This window comes from Trachemys scripta, chromosome 6 (genome assembly GCF_013100865.1).
Source record: "Trachemys scripta elegans isolate TJP31775 chromosome 6, CAS_Tse_1.0, whole genome shotgun sequence".
NCBI lineage: Eukaryota > Metazoa > Chordata > Testudines > Emydidae > Trachemys > Trachemys scripta.
This window is the reverse complement of record NC_048303.1, coordinates 73,381,111-73,399,237: the sequence shown is the minus strand read 5'-3', so window position 1 is coordinate 73,399,237 and position 18,127 is coordinate 73,381,111. Positions and strand designations below refer to the sequence as shown.

General features: G+C 40.5%; 1 protein-coding gene across 3 annotated transcripts in view; it reads right to left on the bottom strand.

Annotated features, from left to right (window-relative positions):
• Positions 1-18,127, bottom strand: part of SNX24 (sorting nexin 24) — a 140,706-nt gene that overhangs the window by 67,807 nt on the left and 54,772 nt on the right. For all 3 annotated transcript variants that reach the window (XM_034774139.1, XM_034774140.1, XM_034774141.1), the window contains one exon: positions 718-801. In XM_034774139.1, the coding sequence (XP_034630030.1) occupies positions 718-801 (84 nt within the window). The remainder of the gene's footprint in view (positions 1-717; positions 802-18,127) is intronic.

Genomic DNA, 18,127 nt, shown 5'->3' with positions numbered 1-18,127 from the left:
TTAAATAGAAGCATCCAGCTCCAACTACTGGATGGGGGACAATCACATTCTCCTTTTGACACCCTTCTAAGCAACTCAAAAAGAGTAATAGATTTCAAGTTGGGAAATTAGTGAGTAAAATGTATTATCTCATACATATAAATGAGATGACTATTCTCAGCCTTTGGAAAAGAACTAACTTAGTATCTATTTAGTATTGGATACATTCAGTATTGCAACAAGGACAGTGGAAGGACTGTGATACAGTAGGTCTTTTTCTTTTCTAACTTTGTGGGTACATATGAACCACATGTTCAACTCAACATACAGGAGTTTAGCCACCTAACTCTCTAGCGTTAACAAATAGCATGCTTGACTAGATACAAATTATCTGCCCCAAAAGAGTCCTTTTCTACAGAAATATGCATTATTTCATGCCTTTACAAGAATAAATCTATCACGGACATAAGATTCTACTGATGTTTAACAACAATATGGCACGTACAAAAGAACCAAAAAGAAAGGAAAGCGTGAAACACTGAGAAACCTCCCTCTTCCTTAACAAAACATATGGAATATACTGACATCTCTTTTATGAGAGATGACCTGAAATGCACATAGTTAAGATAGGACATTACCAGTGACACCTTCAAAAGAAGTGAAACAAACATCATCTAAGGTAAACTGAAATTATATCATCTGAGTTACACACCTAGAAAGGAGAGAGAGATAATTTACCTTTTTATGGAGGGCATGAAATTCACTATACCTCTTTTCGACAAAATGTTTTCTTCCACTCATCAGCACCTCTATCTTAAAGACCTGTAAAAATATCAATTAAAAAAAGATTAATTTCACCCACTCAAAACGTTCAGTCATCTAGCACATTAATTTTGTGACCATGATGTATTTCATTCCTTTAATTACAGTAGCTGATCCCCCAAAATCCAGAAGACTCAGGAGACACTGGAGTACAACATTGATTAATGAGGACTCTGACTAAATGCTCCGCTAATAAGTTTGTTCAGCAAACACATTTAAAGGCAATTAAGCTTTGGGGCTTTTCTTAATCTTTAGCTTTTAATATACACTAATAATCCTTGACAGAAATTATTTCACATGACTGAAGGGAGAAGAAAACAAAGTGGCAGTGACAACATATACAGAACAAATACAGGGATTCTGTTTCTCTCTCTCATACAATGCTGCATGGTAACAGCCACACATATGTACAATATGTTCCTCATGACAGAAGTCGTATGTCTTCTACAACAGAAGAGAAATAAATGTAATCAGTACATTGTAGGTTAATTTCTTCCTAACCTGCATATTCATCTCTAGTCTCAGCTGGGCTTGTTCTACTGTTTACACCATGGGAAAAAATGTGATAAAGGCTCATTTTCTTTGCATGATACATATGACAGCTTTTGCTGCTGCCTGTGGAAGGTTGAAAGGCCAGACAAAGAAGCTCTCTCGATCCACTAATTAGTAGCCACTAACATGACATTTTCTTGATTCTCAGGTCACTGGATCAAGTTCTGAGGGCAAGTGATGAGAAATATTTTGAAATGCTTGTGAAAACATGGTCTGTTAAAGGAAGACAAGATCAGTAGAAAAGCAATGTAAAGAACGGTGTCTGCTGTTTCCAACAGTTCTTACACATGTTCTGTTTTGTTTAGGAAATACTGGAAGTAATTATCCCCAGGATGGAGAGAGGCTATACTAAACAACTGTATATTACATAAGGACCCAGATTTTGGCCTACTCTACTGTCCTTTAAAATGAGTTTGGAAACAGTGTTCACACTCAGATCCAGATAAAATGATTTCTATCAGAGTTTGGCCAGTTAGCATGGATCAGACGAAGCTATTCAGGAGGGAGTTGGAACCTATTTTTCAGTGTACGGTGAGTACTCTGCTAGAACGTGTTTTTTAAACATGATTCAAATATGCAATGATTCTTACTGGTTGGCCAAACATGTTAAAAAACAATTTAGTTAGAATCCTACTGAAGCCAAGTTAAACATGGGCTTTAATTTGGTTTGAGCCATAATATGGATAGATCCATAGTGAAGACAATATTTAGCAGGGCAACTTCACTATATACTGATGTTCATTATAACCAGAATTAGTTTGTACATTATAATCCATTGAAACAATTTGGGATTTCATTCTACTTCACTATAACAGGAGTTTTACTACATCCAAGTCACTTTGAAGAGCTTAACCCATTTTTTGGCTACCAGAAACTCTGTCCCCAGAAATTATTTGCTCCTGGCAAAGCTTCAAGACATCAGCAGGCATATTTTGCAAATTCACAGCTGTAAATGAAATGATATGTATGGAGAAAGGTTTTAAAAGATCAATTTAAAGTTAGCTGCTAATTTAACACATTTTAATTTCTAAGCTATAAACACTGTACCTTTTAAAATGAAAAGTAGCAGGGAGGGAAATCCTGTCTATATAATGTGCGCATAAGTCAGTTTCAATTAATTGCACCACTTCACCAAAGTAGCATTTCTTTCAGAGAGCATTCCAGAAATACAAGAGACAAAATACTTTTGAATATGAAGAAAATGAATCATCTTTAGATAGGAAGAACTCTGGAGAATTAAGTGGCTGAGAAAATTGGATACTGGAATATGAACTTGATCAGTTCGTTAGTGATCAAAAGTCATTACCTTTTAATTGCTGTGGTGATCTATATAAAATGAATGGATAGTCTCCATTCAGTTAGGAGTGACTCATGTCTATGTCACACACATGCAAAAAAATTGTCTCAAATGGCATGCTGGTTAGCAGCCTCAACATATAAACTAAGGAAGGAATGAACATGAAGACTAAACAACATTCCAGGTGAGGGCTGAGACATATTGGTGGGGAAGTTTAAGCTGCTGCTCCCTGGGTAGTACAAGTCCCCAGGGCTGTCCATCAGACAACTTTCATGAGAATTACAAATTCATGTAAGTCAAGTTATGCCCTCAGTCACACACATGAAACTTCAGTGAAGTAAATCTGTTTCCCTTTGAAGTCAGTAGGGTTGAATGGTTCTTACAGGAGGTCAAATTTTGACCCAAGGTGGGGAGAAAAAGGAAATGAAAAGCTCTGGGCGGACTGTTTTTTCAGTGCATATATCTGTTTTATCCCCAACTGATCTATGTTTCAGAACTAGTTTATGAACTATGTAAATAGTTCCAGGGCCCCAGAATCGGTATTTCATTTTTAAGCTCATATTTTCTCACCAGGGAAGAAACAGGAACGTTTTAATAACTATGCATATAATTATTGGGAACAAGGAGGCTGCATCCATCAGTTGCAGAACAGAGTAGCTGATAGCTTTCATAGAGGCTATAAGAGATTTGCCTCAACGGTATCTGTGCATGATGATGCCGTCATTTCTGCTACAATGAAATCTGCTGCCTTCACATCATCTGTTACTTACACCAATATGCAGGTTTAAATGTTAATAATGGGAACATATACAGTGGATGTTACAGCTCAAGTGCACTGATTTCATTAATGCAGTAGCCTAAAAGTCTAAAAGACACACAGTGCATCTTCTCATCTATTAAAATGAAATAAATTCAGAAATTACTTTTCTCCCTTCCCCATAACTGGCATTTCTGAAACTACTCATTGTAGCACCTATGTTGCAAAAATGTAGAGTAATTTGTGATTCTGTTAGTGTTATAGCAGTCAAATGTAGGAGTATATAAAAGTTTTCATCCTGCTTCCATAAATGTTTTAACAATCCCCAAAGGTCTACAAGTTAAATATTTTGCTTAAACGTAAAATAAAGTTTGAGCAAAGCACCCCATAAAGCAGGAATTAAGCTGAAAAAACAGAAAAAACGTATTGTACTTATGAGTATTGATTGTTAAATTTCTTCACTGAGGTTGCAGAAGTTCCAATCTTATCTCATCATCATTTACTAGATCACTACTCACAATCTTAGCACAGTGATGAGTTTTGTGTCACTATTTTCAACAAGGGTGTAGCGATCTATATGTGTGAGAGAGAGAAATCTGTGTATAAAGGAAGGGTGGAATCTCCTAACAGACACAAAATTCCTAGCGAAGTCTGACAATAATTTAACTGAGCAATTGCAGGCACTGACAGAAAAACAATGTGAGGAAACTCATGCACCAAGATGAAAGTGCCAAAATAAAGAAGGAAGAATTACGGATGAAATTGTAACAGTGCAAGGAAATTACTTTTCTATGTAAGAATGTTCACATTCTGTTGAACAGATAACTCTGAACAGACATATCACTTTTTTATATGTGAGATATAGCTAAATGCCCTGAGAATGAAAAATGTAATAATTAATCATGGAGTCAGACAACTAATGCTGCTCTTACAACAGACAGAAATTATACTTACAGTGAATGATCCACATTTAGTCTTGGCTAGGGCTAGAAGAAGTACAGTAGGTTTACAGTGATGTTACTGTGTCCTTTATTAAATGCACCAGGTAGAAGGCTACCCACCCATAAATGCTGCCACAAAATAAAATGTATCCTTTCTCTCTAGTACCACAACAAAAGCCTGCTCAACCATTATCAAAGCTGTTTGCACAAAGTTTAATGCAGGAGTGATTGTCCAACACAATTTAATCTGTGCAAAACAAAGACTGGGATGAACAGCTCTGGATCTGAAGTCAGAGTGCGAGATGCATATCTTTCTGCAACTGAAATTGTCATCTCTGCCAAAAAAGATGACACTCCAACTCATCATCAAAATTTTGGGGTGGAAGAGCTGGAATCTATTAAATTAAATGCTGTTTTAAGAACTCATTGTAGGACGTCCTAACAAAGTTGGACACATCTACATAACTACCTCTCTTTAAAATTAATTTAAAAAAATGTAATAATAATACAAGTTACAAATTAGTAAGACACCAACCGCTTCCCTTTTATAGTTTTTATAGAATAATGGCCCAATTCTTGGTTCCCCATTGGCCCCATTACACTCCGCTGGTGCAGCATAAAGTGGCCATAAATGGGGTTTCTCAGACAACACAGAGCTGTCAGAATGCGTCTCCACTGGCTCTCAGCTCACTGCATTGCCAAAATTCTCAGTTATCACAAAGGGAGCATTGCAGCCGTATTGCAAGCTAAAATAGCCCTAAGGTTGCTCTAGCTTACACCAAGGAGCACTGAGTACAGGAATGGAAAATCAGATTCAAGGTGACGCAAATCCCTTTCTTCCTCCAACCTTTCCCCCAACACCAGTGAAAGTAAACTGTGTGTTTACCACTCTCCTCTTATTGGTGATACAAAGGTGACTATTTCCAATACCACCAACTCCTTCTATATACTGCTCCCATCTAAATCAATGGGACTGGAACAAGGATCAGAGGTCTGTACTTTAAGTTGTCCAAGATGAAAAAAATCCAACTCAGCCTTTTACATAAAATTGTTTACAAAAGTTGAGACAAATACACTTGTACAAACTGGGTTGTATAGGTTAAAAGAACCATGATAAGACATATTCCAGGCTCCCAGTAACAAGTAATGGGTTGATATGACAACGAGATAAACATTTCTCCAGAAATGGGAGAAAATGTTTAAAGTTGACATAATCAAAATGTATTTTAATTGGTTCATGTTAATGCTAAACGGTTGTCATCATTTTTGGACATTGTTTATCTGGGTTTCACTGAAAGAGAGTGGTAGGGGTGACAGCTGGACTGGAAGGAGAAAACTCCACCTTTCCATCTCTTCTTGGACCCTGGGATCTACCTTGACACCTTTGGGCCTTTATCTTCTTGATCCTGAAAGGCATCCTGACCAGACTGGGCTAGAGAGAGGGAACTGATGACATCGTCAAATACTTGCAATATGAAACTTAGGTTCCTGTACTTACACCCACTTACCCCACCCCTGTGACTTTTTCCTTCCCTGCCATATTTCTTCTCTTTCCTCTCTCTCTTTTTTGCCTTCTAACAGCAGTCTGGCTTAGCCAGACAAGACAGCATCCTTTGCAGCACTGCTGTGAGCCCGTGACCACTGAGGTTGCAAAAAGCAATGTCCTAAACCAGAGGTTCTCAACCATTTTATTTCTGAGCCTCCCTCCCCACAATGTGCTATAAAAGCTCTACAGCCCACCTGAGCCACAATAACTGATTTTCTACATATAAAAGCCAGGGCGCCATTAGTGGGCAGCATTAGGGGGTAGCTAGTAGGGCAATTGCCTGGGGCCCCGTATGCCGGGGGACCCACACGAAGCTACATTGCTCAGGCTTCAGCTTCAGCCACAGGTGGCGGGGCTCAGGGACCTGGACTTCAGTCCCATGTGGTGGGGCTTTGGCTTTCTGTCCTGGGCCCCAGCGAGTCTAATGCTGGCCTTGCTTGGAGGCCCCCCTAAAACCTGCTTGAGGCCCCCGGACCTCTGGTTGAGAACCACTGCCCTAAACAGCATGACATAGAGGCCCCATAGAGGCCGGTATGACCAAACACTATACCCATGTTTCCCCAGCAGTGATGGTGCTGACTTTTAATTGCAACAGAGACAGAAGCTCCATTTTCTATCTTTGATGTTCTTTTCTGTCCCATTTTGTGTGCGTTTGTCTTGTTTTATCTTCAAGGAAATGGGACTGGACTTTTACAACAGCAAAACAGCAGCAACTACAGCTGCACACCATCTCAACTAACTTCTTTAATTTCCCCCCAAAAGGACAGTTAATACCAACTGCCCAACAAGAGTTTTTCCCTATACAAACAGTCTATAGCTAAAGGAAAGGGAATAAAGTATATTCTTAATCTTACTTAAACCCAGGGGTGGCCAACCTGTGGCTCTGGAGCCACATGCCACTCTTTAGACGTTAATATGCGGCTCCTTATACATGTACCGACTCCAGGGCTGGAGCTACAGGTGCCAACTTTCCAATGTGCCAGGGGGTGCTCACTGCTCAACCCCTGCCTCTGCCAGAGGCCCTGCCCCCACTCCACCCCTTTTCCCCCCCTCTGAATCTGCGATGCCCTCGCTCCTCCCTCTTCCCCCTCCAAGCCTCCTGCACGCCACAAAACAGCTGATTGGGAGGTGCAGGGAGGTGCTGACCCGGGGCTGCCGGTGGGCGGGAGACACTGGGAGCGGGGGCGGAGTGCTGCTGATGTATTACTGTGGCTCCTTGGCAATGTACATTGGTAAATTCTGGCTCCTTCTCAGGCTCAGGTTGGCCACCCCTGCTTAAACCATTTGAAATATGAAGTGTTAACTGTTTTTCTTTCTTTTCCTGTATCTTTAATAAAAAGCTAAAATGATTGTTAATCATTGGCTGTTACAATTCGAGTGAACCAGAGATAACCAGATGCAAAACCACACTTAACTATGTACCAGTGAACATGAGTTTTATTCACATATTATCCCTTGTTGGGCCAGACACACCTCCTTTTCCACACAACAGGAAGAGACATGGACAGATTGGAGGGGTTAGCAGGTCGTTAACAATGTTACTATTTCATAACAAATTCTATTTAATTTTGGTGTAAGGAAATACACTGTTCGAGACAGAAATTTTAGTTGTCCAAGATGAGGAAATATACAGGTATTATACACATATCTAAATTGCACAATATTTTTAAGTAGAATTAGTTTGTATGCATTCATATGCATTGTATAATATATATTTTAATACTTTATAAACTATATAAATTTGTACAAACAACCTTTCAGTAGAGGGACAGATTTGTAGCATCCTGGTTTAGAATTTGTACAAGATGAGGAGAGTTATACAAAAACCAGAAGCACTGAGGAGAAATTTACAAAAGTCATATTCCTATAAGGGCTGAGCTTACCCATACCATTTAATGTATGACTTACAGAAATAAATACATCCCTTTAAAAGTCTCAGCATGCTTGACAGAGTTTTTGACTGAGGAATAGCTAATGCATTCAGATCTCAAGCAGCTCAACCTTAAAGCTTTGTTATGGCCATATGGAAGAAATTCCAGAACAACTGAAATGGCAGCTACGGTCCATGAAGCACTAATAGGATTTCCACATGTTTAGTGTTTCATTAATGTTCAGACAATGGCACGTTTTCTCAGGTTCAGTTGGGCTAGCCTCACTGCAAGACCAGGGTGTGTAGGTGGAACCAGAGTTGGTTTTATACCTAGACTGCATTTAACTGATCCTGGGGCAAACCAGGGGCTGAGCCAATCACAAGCATAAATAACAGCAGTTGCATGGCTGCTCTAGCATATACGTAGCTGCATATAGGTACAGCACCCAATACAATGGATCCTGGTCCATAACTGAGGCTCCTAGGCACAACAGTAATACAAATAAATAATCACACAGGTACAGCAGCTGTGGGTTTTTTGGGGGGGTGGGGAGGGTTATATACTTATTATTTGTATTAGATATTTTTATTATGATATTGTTTGGTCCAGAATCAAAACACAAGGAGGTATATCACAGAAAACTGTTCTGTTAATTCATGGGAAATAAATGTATTCAAATCGCTCCCAATTCTATGAAGCAATCAATGGACACTGACCAGGAGGAACATTCTTATTATTTCTAACAATATAATAAATTAATTGTTATCATTAACTCTAAATCCAACAAAAAGGCTTTGTTGTCTTTAAAATTCCCTTGACAAATCCATATTATCACAATGCTACCCTGACTGAAATTCTGTGATAAGAATGTTTTAAAATATTCTGGCATTTAAAACATTCACAAGTGTGTCTTCTACTTCAAATCTTAACTTAAAACCCATTTCTTTTATTTAACTTTCAGGTCACTGATCTAAGACTCCTACACCAGCCTATAATTTTGTATTCACACCAAATTAGACTGTAATCTCTTTAAGGCAGGGACCTGTCTAAAAAGTGTTTTGTAAAGTACCTTATACACCAACAATATAATAAAATAATTATGGATATTCTTTGTATCATGCTCTTTTCCAATATCAACTTCCTCATCCACAAAACAGACTGGTACCTGCAGTGATTATGTACAAAAGCCACAGGACTCTGGGGCAATCTTTGTAAAGATGGCCTTTGAGAGAAAGAGGTAGAACAATATATGTTCCTTGTCGTATCCCAGAGACATTAATTCTCACTAAGCGGGAAACAGTAGGGAGTCTCCTGTAGAACTACCATTGTTACTGCATGAAAAAGGTAGCTGGCATATAAGAGCCAGCACTCAGGATTTTTTTCCACTCACTTTCACCAATCTTTTTCAAACACATGCTTCATAAATCCCATAGGAACATCTCTGTCATTTCCTGAAAAATAACTTACTTGTCTCTCCTAATTACAAAGCTTCTCCTTGCCAAGGTAATGCAGACTATGGAAATACAGCCAAACTAAGATGCTATAAGATCTGACACTTTTGCTGTTTTTCTAAAGCACAAATGTTGCACAGATACCTTCCTTTTAAAACCCAATTGACACAGCTGTCACCTTTTTGTCAAGATCCTTAGAAAAAATGTAAACAACAACAATAATGAATAAGTTGAGATATATAGGTCTCAAAGTGCTTTTAGAGTAAGAATTCTAAATTCTGCATTACAAATTGAGCAGGTGAGGCAGACACCGAACTCTTGGATTTCCAAATTATTCCTGTGGTTAAACTGCTCTGATAATAGGGTTGTCAGGCATCTGGTTTTTGATTGGAATGCACAGTCGAAAAGGAATCCTGGCAGCTCCGGTTGGCACTGCCAACTGGGTTGTTAAAAGTTGGGTCAGTGACACAGCGGGGGCCCGGGGCTAAGGCAGGCTCCCTGCCTGCTCTAGCGCCACATGGCTCCCGGAAGCACGCGCCAGGTCCTTGCAGCCCCTAGGCACATGGGCAGCCAGGGAGGCTCCGCGCACTGCCCCTGCCGCAGGCTCCGCAGCTCCCATTGGCCGGGAAACATGACCAATGGGAGCTGCGGGGGCAGCGCCTGTGGGCACGAGGCACCTGTGGAGCCTCTCTGGCCACCCATGCACTTAGGGGCTGCAGGGACCTGGCGGCTGCTTCCTGGGAGCCCAACCATCTACCCCGGTCCTGAGTCCCCTCCTTCACCCCAAACCCCTCATCCCTGGCCCCACCCTTGAGCGCACATCCCCAGCCAGAGCCCTCCAGTCCAGTGAAAGTGAGTGAGGGTGGGGGACAGCGAGCGACAGAGGGAGGAGGGATGGAGTGAACGGGGGTGGTGCCTCAGACAAGGGACGGGGCAGAGATGTTCAGTTTTGTGCGATTAGAAAGTTGGCAACCCTATCTGATGAGAGATACTAAAAGTATGCATCTTGCAATACTCTCATAATGATCTTCATACTGATCTAAATGTCTGTTGAAAATAATGAACTATTTCAGAGCAAGTGACATAGAATATAAAACAAGCATTTGTTCATTCCTTTGGGGCTTTATGAATAACCAGTACAACTTCAAATTTAAAGAAATGCCCTTTCAAAGAGTTACTCAACTCTGCCTCTTTCAAGCCCTACTATACTCAACTCTACAATGACACAGCAATCTTCACTTATGTCTGTCAGAAGTAGTGACAGACAGGGTTTATTTCAAACAGTACAGAAACCAATATCAGATTATGTTTATTGCATAGAGGTATTCTATTTTTCTGATGCTTGTGCTGATTTTATTAGGTATCCCATTTCAAAGCAACAGATTACAAGTATTTCCAACCCAGATTTCTCTGCCCATTTAGCAGTATGCATTTTGCTTTTCTTAAAACTCAGTACATAATGAGCAAGATAAATAATAACATCATAACTTCAGATAAATGTTTTTTCCAAATCAGTTTTTTCCAAATCAGTTACCGTAATTCATGAAAATCAATTCCAGCTAGGCAGACCCCTGAAAGTGAGTTGCACAGATTTCAGATACACTCTCTTGTTGGCCACAACTATTCTATTCTCAGTGCTGTTCAATGTAGTATCTGAGCATTTTCCAGTAGTGCATTAAATGATGTGATTAACAATTGTCCTGTGTTTGTTCTCTCCCTCCTTCCCCCCCTAAGAGAAGAAATGTGTGCAGTCGAGTGTCTTGTTTTAGTAAGGTGGGAGGTGTTTTTATTTTGCTCTGTATTTTGTTAACTTGTTTTTTAATATACATGTTAATAGGTAGTCATGTTAGAGAAACCAAGATCAAAGAAGTGCATCTTGCACTTGGAGTGGTGGTGAGATCTGTGATTATCCTTAGTTCCTCGGGGAGTTCATTCCACAGTTTCAGAACAAAACCCCAAGAAAGTGCCATCTCCTGCATAGATGAGATTTACCCTTATTGTAAAGAGTTGAAGGAAGACTTCCAGGCATCAAACCCAGTCAAGCCTGCTGAGTATTTATGGTTGATACACAGGGTGCTGTTGCCCTGGGCATGGTCTGAGAGTGGGAGAATCATGGGATTCCACCCCACAACAGGTGAAGGCAAGAGGCCTACTACCAGGGCGGGGTGTACTTAGAGAGACCAGAGAGGAGTCAAATGTGCAGCAGATTAACCCTGCAACTGTGACACTCACGTTAAACAAGTCCCCAGAAACATCACCTGACCTTGCTGTTTACAAACTTCAAGTTTCTGTGCCACTAGGGCACTTTTGGAATGTTTAGGAGATTTCCAGCAGTCAAATATAAGAAAAACATTTGCTCTGGTCCAATTAGTGTCTCCATGATGCAGAATGGGATTCCCTGAAACTAGCAGGGTGGAGTATGGGTACTCTCACTGTAGTTAGAAGTACTCTTTTGCTTCCAGACCATCTGACTTATCTACATTACACCTGTTTTCCTCACTTTGGACAGTTGGATGACTTTTTGGAGACTCTCTAGATTAGGCTGTCAAGGACTTTGATAAAAATGGGGTCTCAGTTTTTTTCAACAAAAAACTCTGAATTGCACCAACTTTGCATTCCTTTACTAGAGTTTATGTAGGTGCAGTGTTCTCATCATGTGTTTAAAATCCTGCTGAACTAAACAACAATTAATTTCCTCTATTAGAGAGGAAGCGGATCAAGGACATTCTACATATATCATGATAGGCTTCTGATCAAATCAGAGCCCTCAAGTAAAGCTCAGGTCCAAGTGATTCAGTGCACAGCAGATGAACATCACAGGCTAATGGTTCATGTATGTAATTCACAAAAGATATTAAGATGCATTTTAGGAACTTCTTCCAGTAATGGTACCATCCTCTCTTCTCACAGATGAAGGAAAGCAGGAAGCAGTACTTTACGTAGTATTGCATCTTCTGGCCATTAGAGTGCTAGCTTTGCTGCCATCTTTAGAAATATTTCAAGGGAATTGTTTTTACTTCAGTGCCCAGAAATCTGGAGGAGCTCAACCAGTACTTGAACTCCATTAGTTAAGTCCATTCTTGACACTTCTGAATGAAGTCTGCGCAGACAGCAATTTTAAAAAAATCAGTAAATCCCAGAATCTTTACCACCTTAGTGGATTTACAGTGCTCTTACCTCTCTGCTTCTGTTAATCAGTGTAATTAGAATACTTGATGTCTGCACTGGGGTCTGCCCTTCATCTCTAATGTTGTGCCTAGCTCTTTTAGCTTGCATGTGGAACTAGAGTATTTAAAAGATAAAGGTGGCAGAGACAGATGCTTTGTAGAAAGAAGGGATTTTCAGTCTCCCGCACTTGAACAACTGACTCATGTGAGCTCCAGACTAGCTTGAGCAGAGTCAATAGTGAATTGGTGATTACATCTACTTTAATTCATAGATTTTATGGTTAACCCACTAAACCCGCCACCTGATTTCATAACCAATAGGCTTGTGGTTGACTAGAAGGTTCTCTCTCTCCTCCTGGAACATAAGCCCTCCTTTTTCCATTAGTGAAACAAAATAAATATAAAAACTTGAATAAATAAAGTGAACTAACCTTAAAGATGCATCTGTTCTGACACACTGATTTTGTACATTTTTTAAATTTTCCTTCTCATTCTCATCTTCCATCTTGCACTTCAAACCATTTTTTTTGCCTCTTTTCCTCTTCATTAGTTTTTCTCTTTCATCTGTCCATCTTCTCTCTGCCCTTCAATCTTTCCTTTGTTTTCCTTCTCATCAATATTTTGCTCCTTTCCTCTTCTAATTTCTCCCTTAGTTCCTCTCTGATTCTCTTTCTTCCTCTTCCCCCATTTTCTATCCTTTCCCTTCTGCCATTCTCTGGCCAAGGGGTAGCTGTGTGATTGTCTAGAAGGAAAGAATGGCTCTCCTTTCCCCATGAAAATGGGAGGAAATGGGCTTCCTCTTCTTTCCTCTGTGCAGGAACAGGGGCAGGGGAACCATTTGGCGGTTAATCCAGCTTTTCAATCACCTCCAGCATACACAGCCAGGAGCAGAGAACCCAATCAGGTGTAGGGGGAAATTACTGCTCCACTGTGTTCTCCCTTACACCACCAGCCCATAGCTCTCCCTGTTGCCTTTCCATGTGTGGTGAACTTTGCTGGCCAAATCACCATACAGGTGGTTCAGCAATTCTTCTTGTGTTTGAGCTGAGGAAGAGCAGTGCTAGAGTGCTATGTCAGTATGCCAAGAAAAAGTGCGGGTGTCACCGCTCCACATCCCTGTCTAACTGAAACAATGATGACTGCATCAGAGTGGTGTTCTGTGTGAACTAGAACCTTAAGAGGTGTTCAAGACGGCATCATCGATGCATCTATGGATGAATGTTCCAAGCATCCTTTGGCGTGAGCTTAAATGCTTCCCCAATTCATTCTGGACCTGGAAACTACAATGGAAGGGTTGGTGATTGTTTTGACTTGCTGACGTGATGGTATGAGAGAAAGGTAAAATAACTAACTTCCTTTGTGTTAAAGACAACACAAACAAAATAAGGCTTATTTGATGGCAGTATATTTAATTTTTAATGTGGTCCTCCAAAAATAAAACATGAAATTCCCTCATTGCAGTCAACTCTGGGATCCACAGGAACTGGTTATGACAGCACCAAAAATCAAACTGGGAAAGATTTTTTAAAAAGGAGTGCCTAATGTCAGACTCCTAAATCAATATATAGGCATCTAAATATTAATTGAGGAGCTTTACTTTCGGAATCATTTTTGAAAACTTTAAACAAAGTATATTTTCAGATCCCAGCACTCCTCTAAAGGAACAGCATTTTTTCTTTGTTATGCCCAAAATAAACACTTGTGTTATACTCTTAGATGCACATAATATATTTCCAAGCCTTCTTCGTTAATATTCTACAGTCTGAATGCTAACAAACTTATGCTAACCGTAGTTTTTCCTTAAGTGTTTTTACTTCTTCAGAATCATTGGGTGAGCACACTGGAAGCTACAGGTATTGTGGGTTTATTTCAAGCAAGACGTACAAGAGTACTGCACTTATTCCACACCGCAGTCAGTTTCTTTGCAGATGATTCTATTATATATCCTGAAGCAAGGATTACCTCACATAGTAACATCTGCAAGTAATACTTTCTGTCATCTCTAGTTGGCTAGGAGACTCCTTCCCATCCTTGTGGATGACGACCTGGCCTCAGTTATTTAAGCCTTTGTCACTTCTTGGTTGGATCACAGCAATGCCATACACCCGGGCACAAAGCTTTCTGCTCTTAGGACACTCCTTCTGGTACAGAATGCTGCATCATGTCTCTTCAGCAATACAGGCTACTCAGAACATTAAATTTGTTCGCTGCTGTCTACACTGGCTTCCCACAAACACTGAATCAAGGACTTGGTTCTTAACCAAGATGTCCCATTGCCTAGGCCCAGGTTATCTAAAAGACTATGTGATGCTGTAGGATATACCAGTAGTGCCTTCTCTAACTTCTCTTCATCTTCCAGCATAGGAAGTTTCCCCAGATCCTTTCTTAATACTCAGGATCGGACTAGTGAAGGGGCTTTTTTTAAAACCCTTTCGTGGGTTTGGAAAACCTTCATCAATAAAATATTGGGAGCAGTCTAGGCTCTCAGCTTCCAAAGTGGAAGACTCGTAAGTCTCCTTTTCATTGGTAGGACAGAGGAAAAGACAGGAGGCACATTGTTGTTTTTAGGCACTTTCTTTTTAAGCAATTAACTTGTACAGGCTCTCTGTATTATTTACTTAAATGTCTGTCTGCACTTTGTAATTATAGAATGAATTATCTCTGCTATTAGATAATATCTCCATTCCTCTCTCCCCCATCAGATATCGCCAGTTCAAGCATATCATCTGATTTTGGAAGGAGGCGTCATTACATCAATTGAGTAAAGCCCTGCACCCCACAAAAAGATTTGTCAGGTTAACCACTTCTGAGCAACCCAGAGTGGGATAAAGAAATGTCTGCAAAGTGCTATTCTGTTGTTAGGGGCCAGACAGTCTCATTCTTACTCCCAATACTTGGAAAGGAACCAACCTCTACTGAGAGAAGGTCCTGAAAAAGATGACTGGCACAGTGAAGAGAGAAAGACCCCACTATGGTAAACTAAGGATTTTTTTTTTCTTTTTTTTGAGGGGGGAGGGAGGAAGGGGCGGATTTCAGGGAATAGAATAATTTGAATAAACATTCATTTCCATGATGGTCTTTTGTCAAAGCAGAAGAAACGCTGGAAGTTGCATAAACAGCAGAGAGAGTAGCAGGGGAATGGGCCTAAACTATATAACTTCTAATTGCTTGCTGCCACCTGTCATTTGTGACTAAGGCCAGGTTTACACTAGGAGCACTTTCCTGGCACAGGAATACCACTCTACTATACAAGCAAAGCACTTATTCCAGCCCTCACCGAGTGAGATAAACTATACTGGTATAAGCTCAGTTGACTCATTATAACTATACTAAGGGTTTTTGCCAGCATAGCTATGTCTGTCAGAGATCACCTCTTCATACCCCTCACCAACACAGGCATGCTGGCAGACTGTCATACATAGTGTAGACCTGGCCTAAGAGTGCAAGATGAACTCCATGTTAGTGGGGAGTAAGGATTCTGACCCAAGAACAAATGAAGACTGATTTGTTCCACAAAATGTGAATGTGGTGGAGAGTTAGGAGGGAAGAGAGGGAAAACATTTTCTTATGAATAAGGTAGAGAGCCAAAATACAAGGCATATTAAATAGATGGAACAAATTCTCTTCTGGCATAACACAGTTGACTTTAGTGGAGTTATGCCAGCTGAGAATTTGGTACACACACATATCAATCTTCTCCTAGAAAAAAAGAAAATGTAAATGGCTTGTCAGGATTCCAGTGAGTGTATTTATGATAAGGCCATATTTTCTTGGAAGCAAAACCAGCTGAAATATTAAAATAATGACTTTGCACTACAGGATGTGCAATTCAAGTGTCATTTCAGCAATTCTACGGTGTGGGAATGAATGCCCTATCAGAGGTATGACCTATCAGAGACTGGTGCACTCTTTATAATTTTGAAGACTACAAAACTGATTTAGTGAAAATTACATTAATTTGTAACTGCCCTCCTGAGGTACGTCTACACAGCAATTAAAGACCTGCAGCTGGCCCAGGTCAGCTGATTCAGGCTTATGGGACTTGGGCTGTGGGGCTGTAAAATTGCTGTGGACAGGTTCGGGCCAGGTCCCAGGGTCTGCAGCCCAAGCTGGAAACTCTACAAAGCAATTTTTAGCCCTGCAGCCCAAGCCCCACAAACCCAAGTCAGCTGACCCACGGGTCTTTTATTGCAGTGTAGACGTACCCTTGGTGATTCAGCTACAAAGGCAAGTACTGCGTAACTAAATGCAAAGATGTAAATGAAATCATGTTAAGTATTGTACCACCACCACATTTCAACATGTAGTTTTAAATTATGAACAGCTCTGATGCTGAATCACTGTTGAAAGCAAAGAAAAATGTGCACACAGTTGGCCGAAGTGACAGGCAACAGATGAATGAAAAACTCTGCTGTATGTTTTATTGCTGCCTGTCGCTGGAATTGCAGATAATAAAACACACCAGTCTCTTCAAATGCTAACTGGAAGCGTCAAAGTCAAAAGATATCAGTCATAGGCATAAAATCTACACCTGCCACATTCTCAAAATAACAAAAACCAAAAGACACCAGTCTATCAGAAGCACAAAATACAGGAAAACAAATTTAAAAAAATGACAGGTTTCAGAGTAACAGCCGTGTTAGTCTGTATCCGCAAAAAGAAGAACAGGAGTACTTGTGGCACCTTAGAGACTAACAAATTTATTAGAGCATAAGCTTTCGTGGACTACAGCCCAAAAATGATTGCTTCTTTCAATATGGCTTGAGTTCTCTAAAAATAGTAATAAGAAAAATAAAAGAAAATTTCTAAGGGAGGCATTATGAGAAGACAACATCCAAAATGTTAAAAATTAAGTTTCTAAAGTTAGGTTCCTAAATTAATCTTTAAGGATTTAAAGAAGTGATCTGGTTTTGGGAGGTGCTGACCAACTTCCTTTTGGAGATGACAATGCTCAACACCTCCAGATATTAGATCACTTCTTTAGATGCATAAATATGGATTTAGGTTCAAAATTTTAGGCTCCCATATTTGAAAATTTTGGCCAGCATCTCTAGAAACAGAAATAAGGACAAGTAACATGAACAGCTGTTCTGCCCTCATTCCCATACTTCCAAGTTTCATGGATCTCTCTCATCTGTCTCATTAACTTCATGGAAAATAACATCCCATCTACACAAACCACATTTGAACCTCGATGTTTTCCTCTTTCTCTTGGCTTTTGTAGAAAAAGACAAGTTTTTCTAACTTTTATCTGCATGAAACATTGCCATCAATTAATAAAAAAGATATTTTCTTTGTAATTACAAAGGCCTCATTATTAAGAGATGTTACAATCTCCTTCTGAGTAAGCAGGAGTATAAACTCCATGCAGCAGCTGTGCTGTTTAGATAGGGTTACCATACATCCGGTTTTTCCCGGACATGTCCAGCTTTTCGGCAATCAAACCCCTGTCCGGGGGGAATTGCCAAAAAGCCGAACATGTCCGGGAAAAATACGGACGGGCACTTCCTCCCCCGCGGCTGCTCTGCTCCTCCCCTGACTCAGACTTCGGCTCTGTTTAAGAGCCAAGCTGCCCGAGCCAGTGCTACCGGCTTCGGGCAGCCCCCTTGCCTCTGGACCCCGGCCGCCGGCCAGGCACTTCTCCTCCCCGGCTCCAGCTGCTCTGCTCCGACGGCACAGAAGCCTGTAGCGCTGGCTCGGGCAGCTTGGCTCTTAAACAGAGCTGAAGAGTCAGGGGAGGAGCA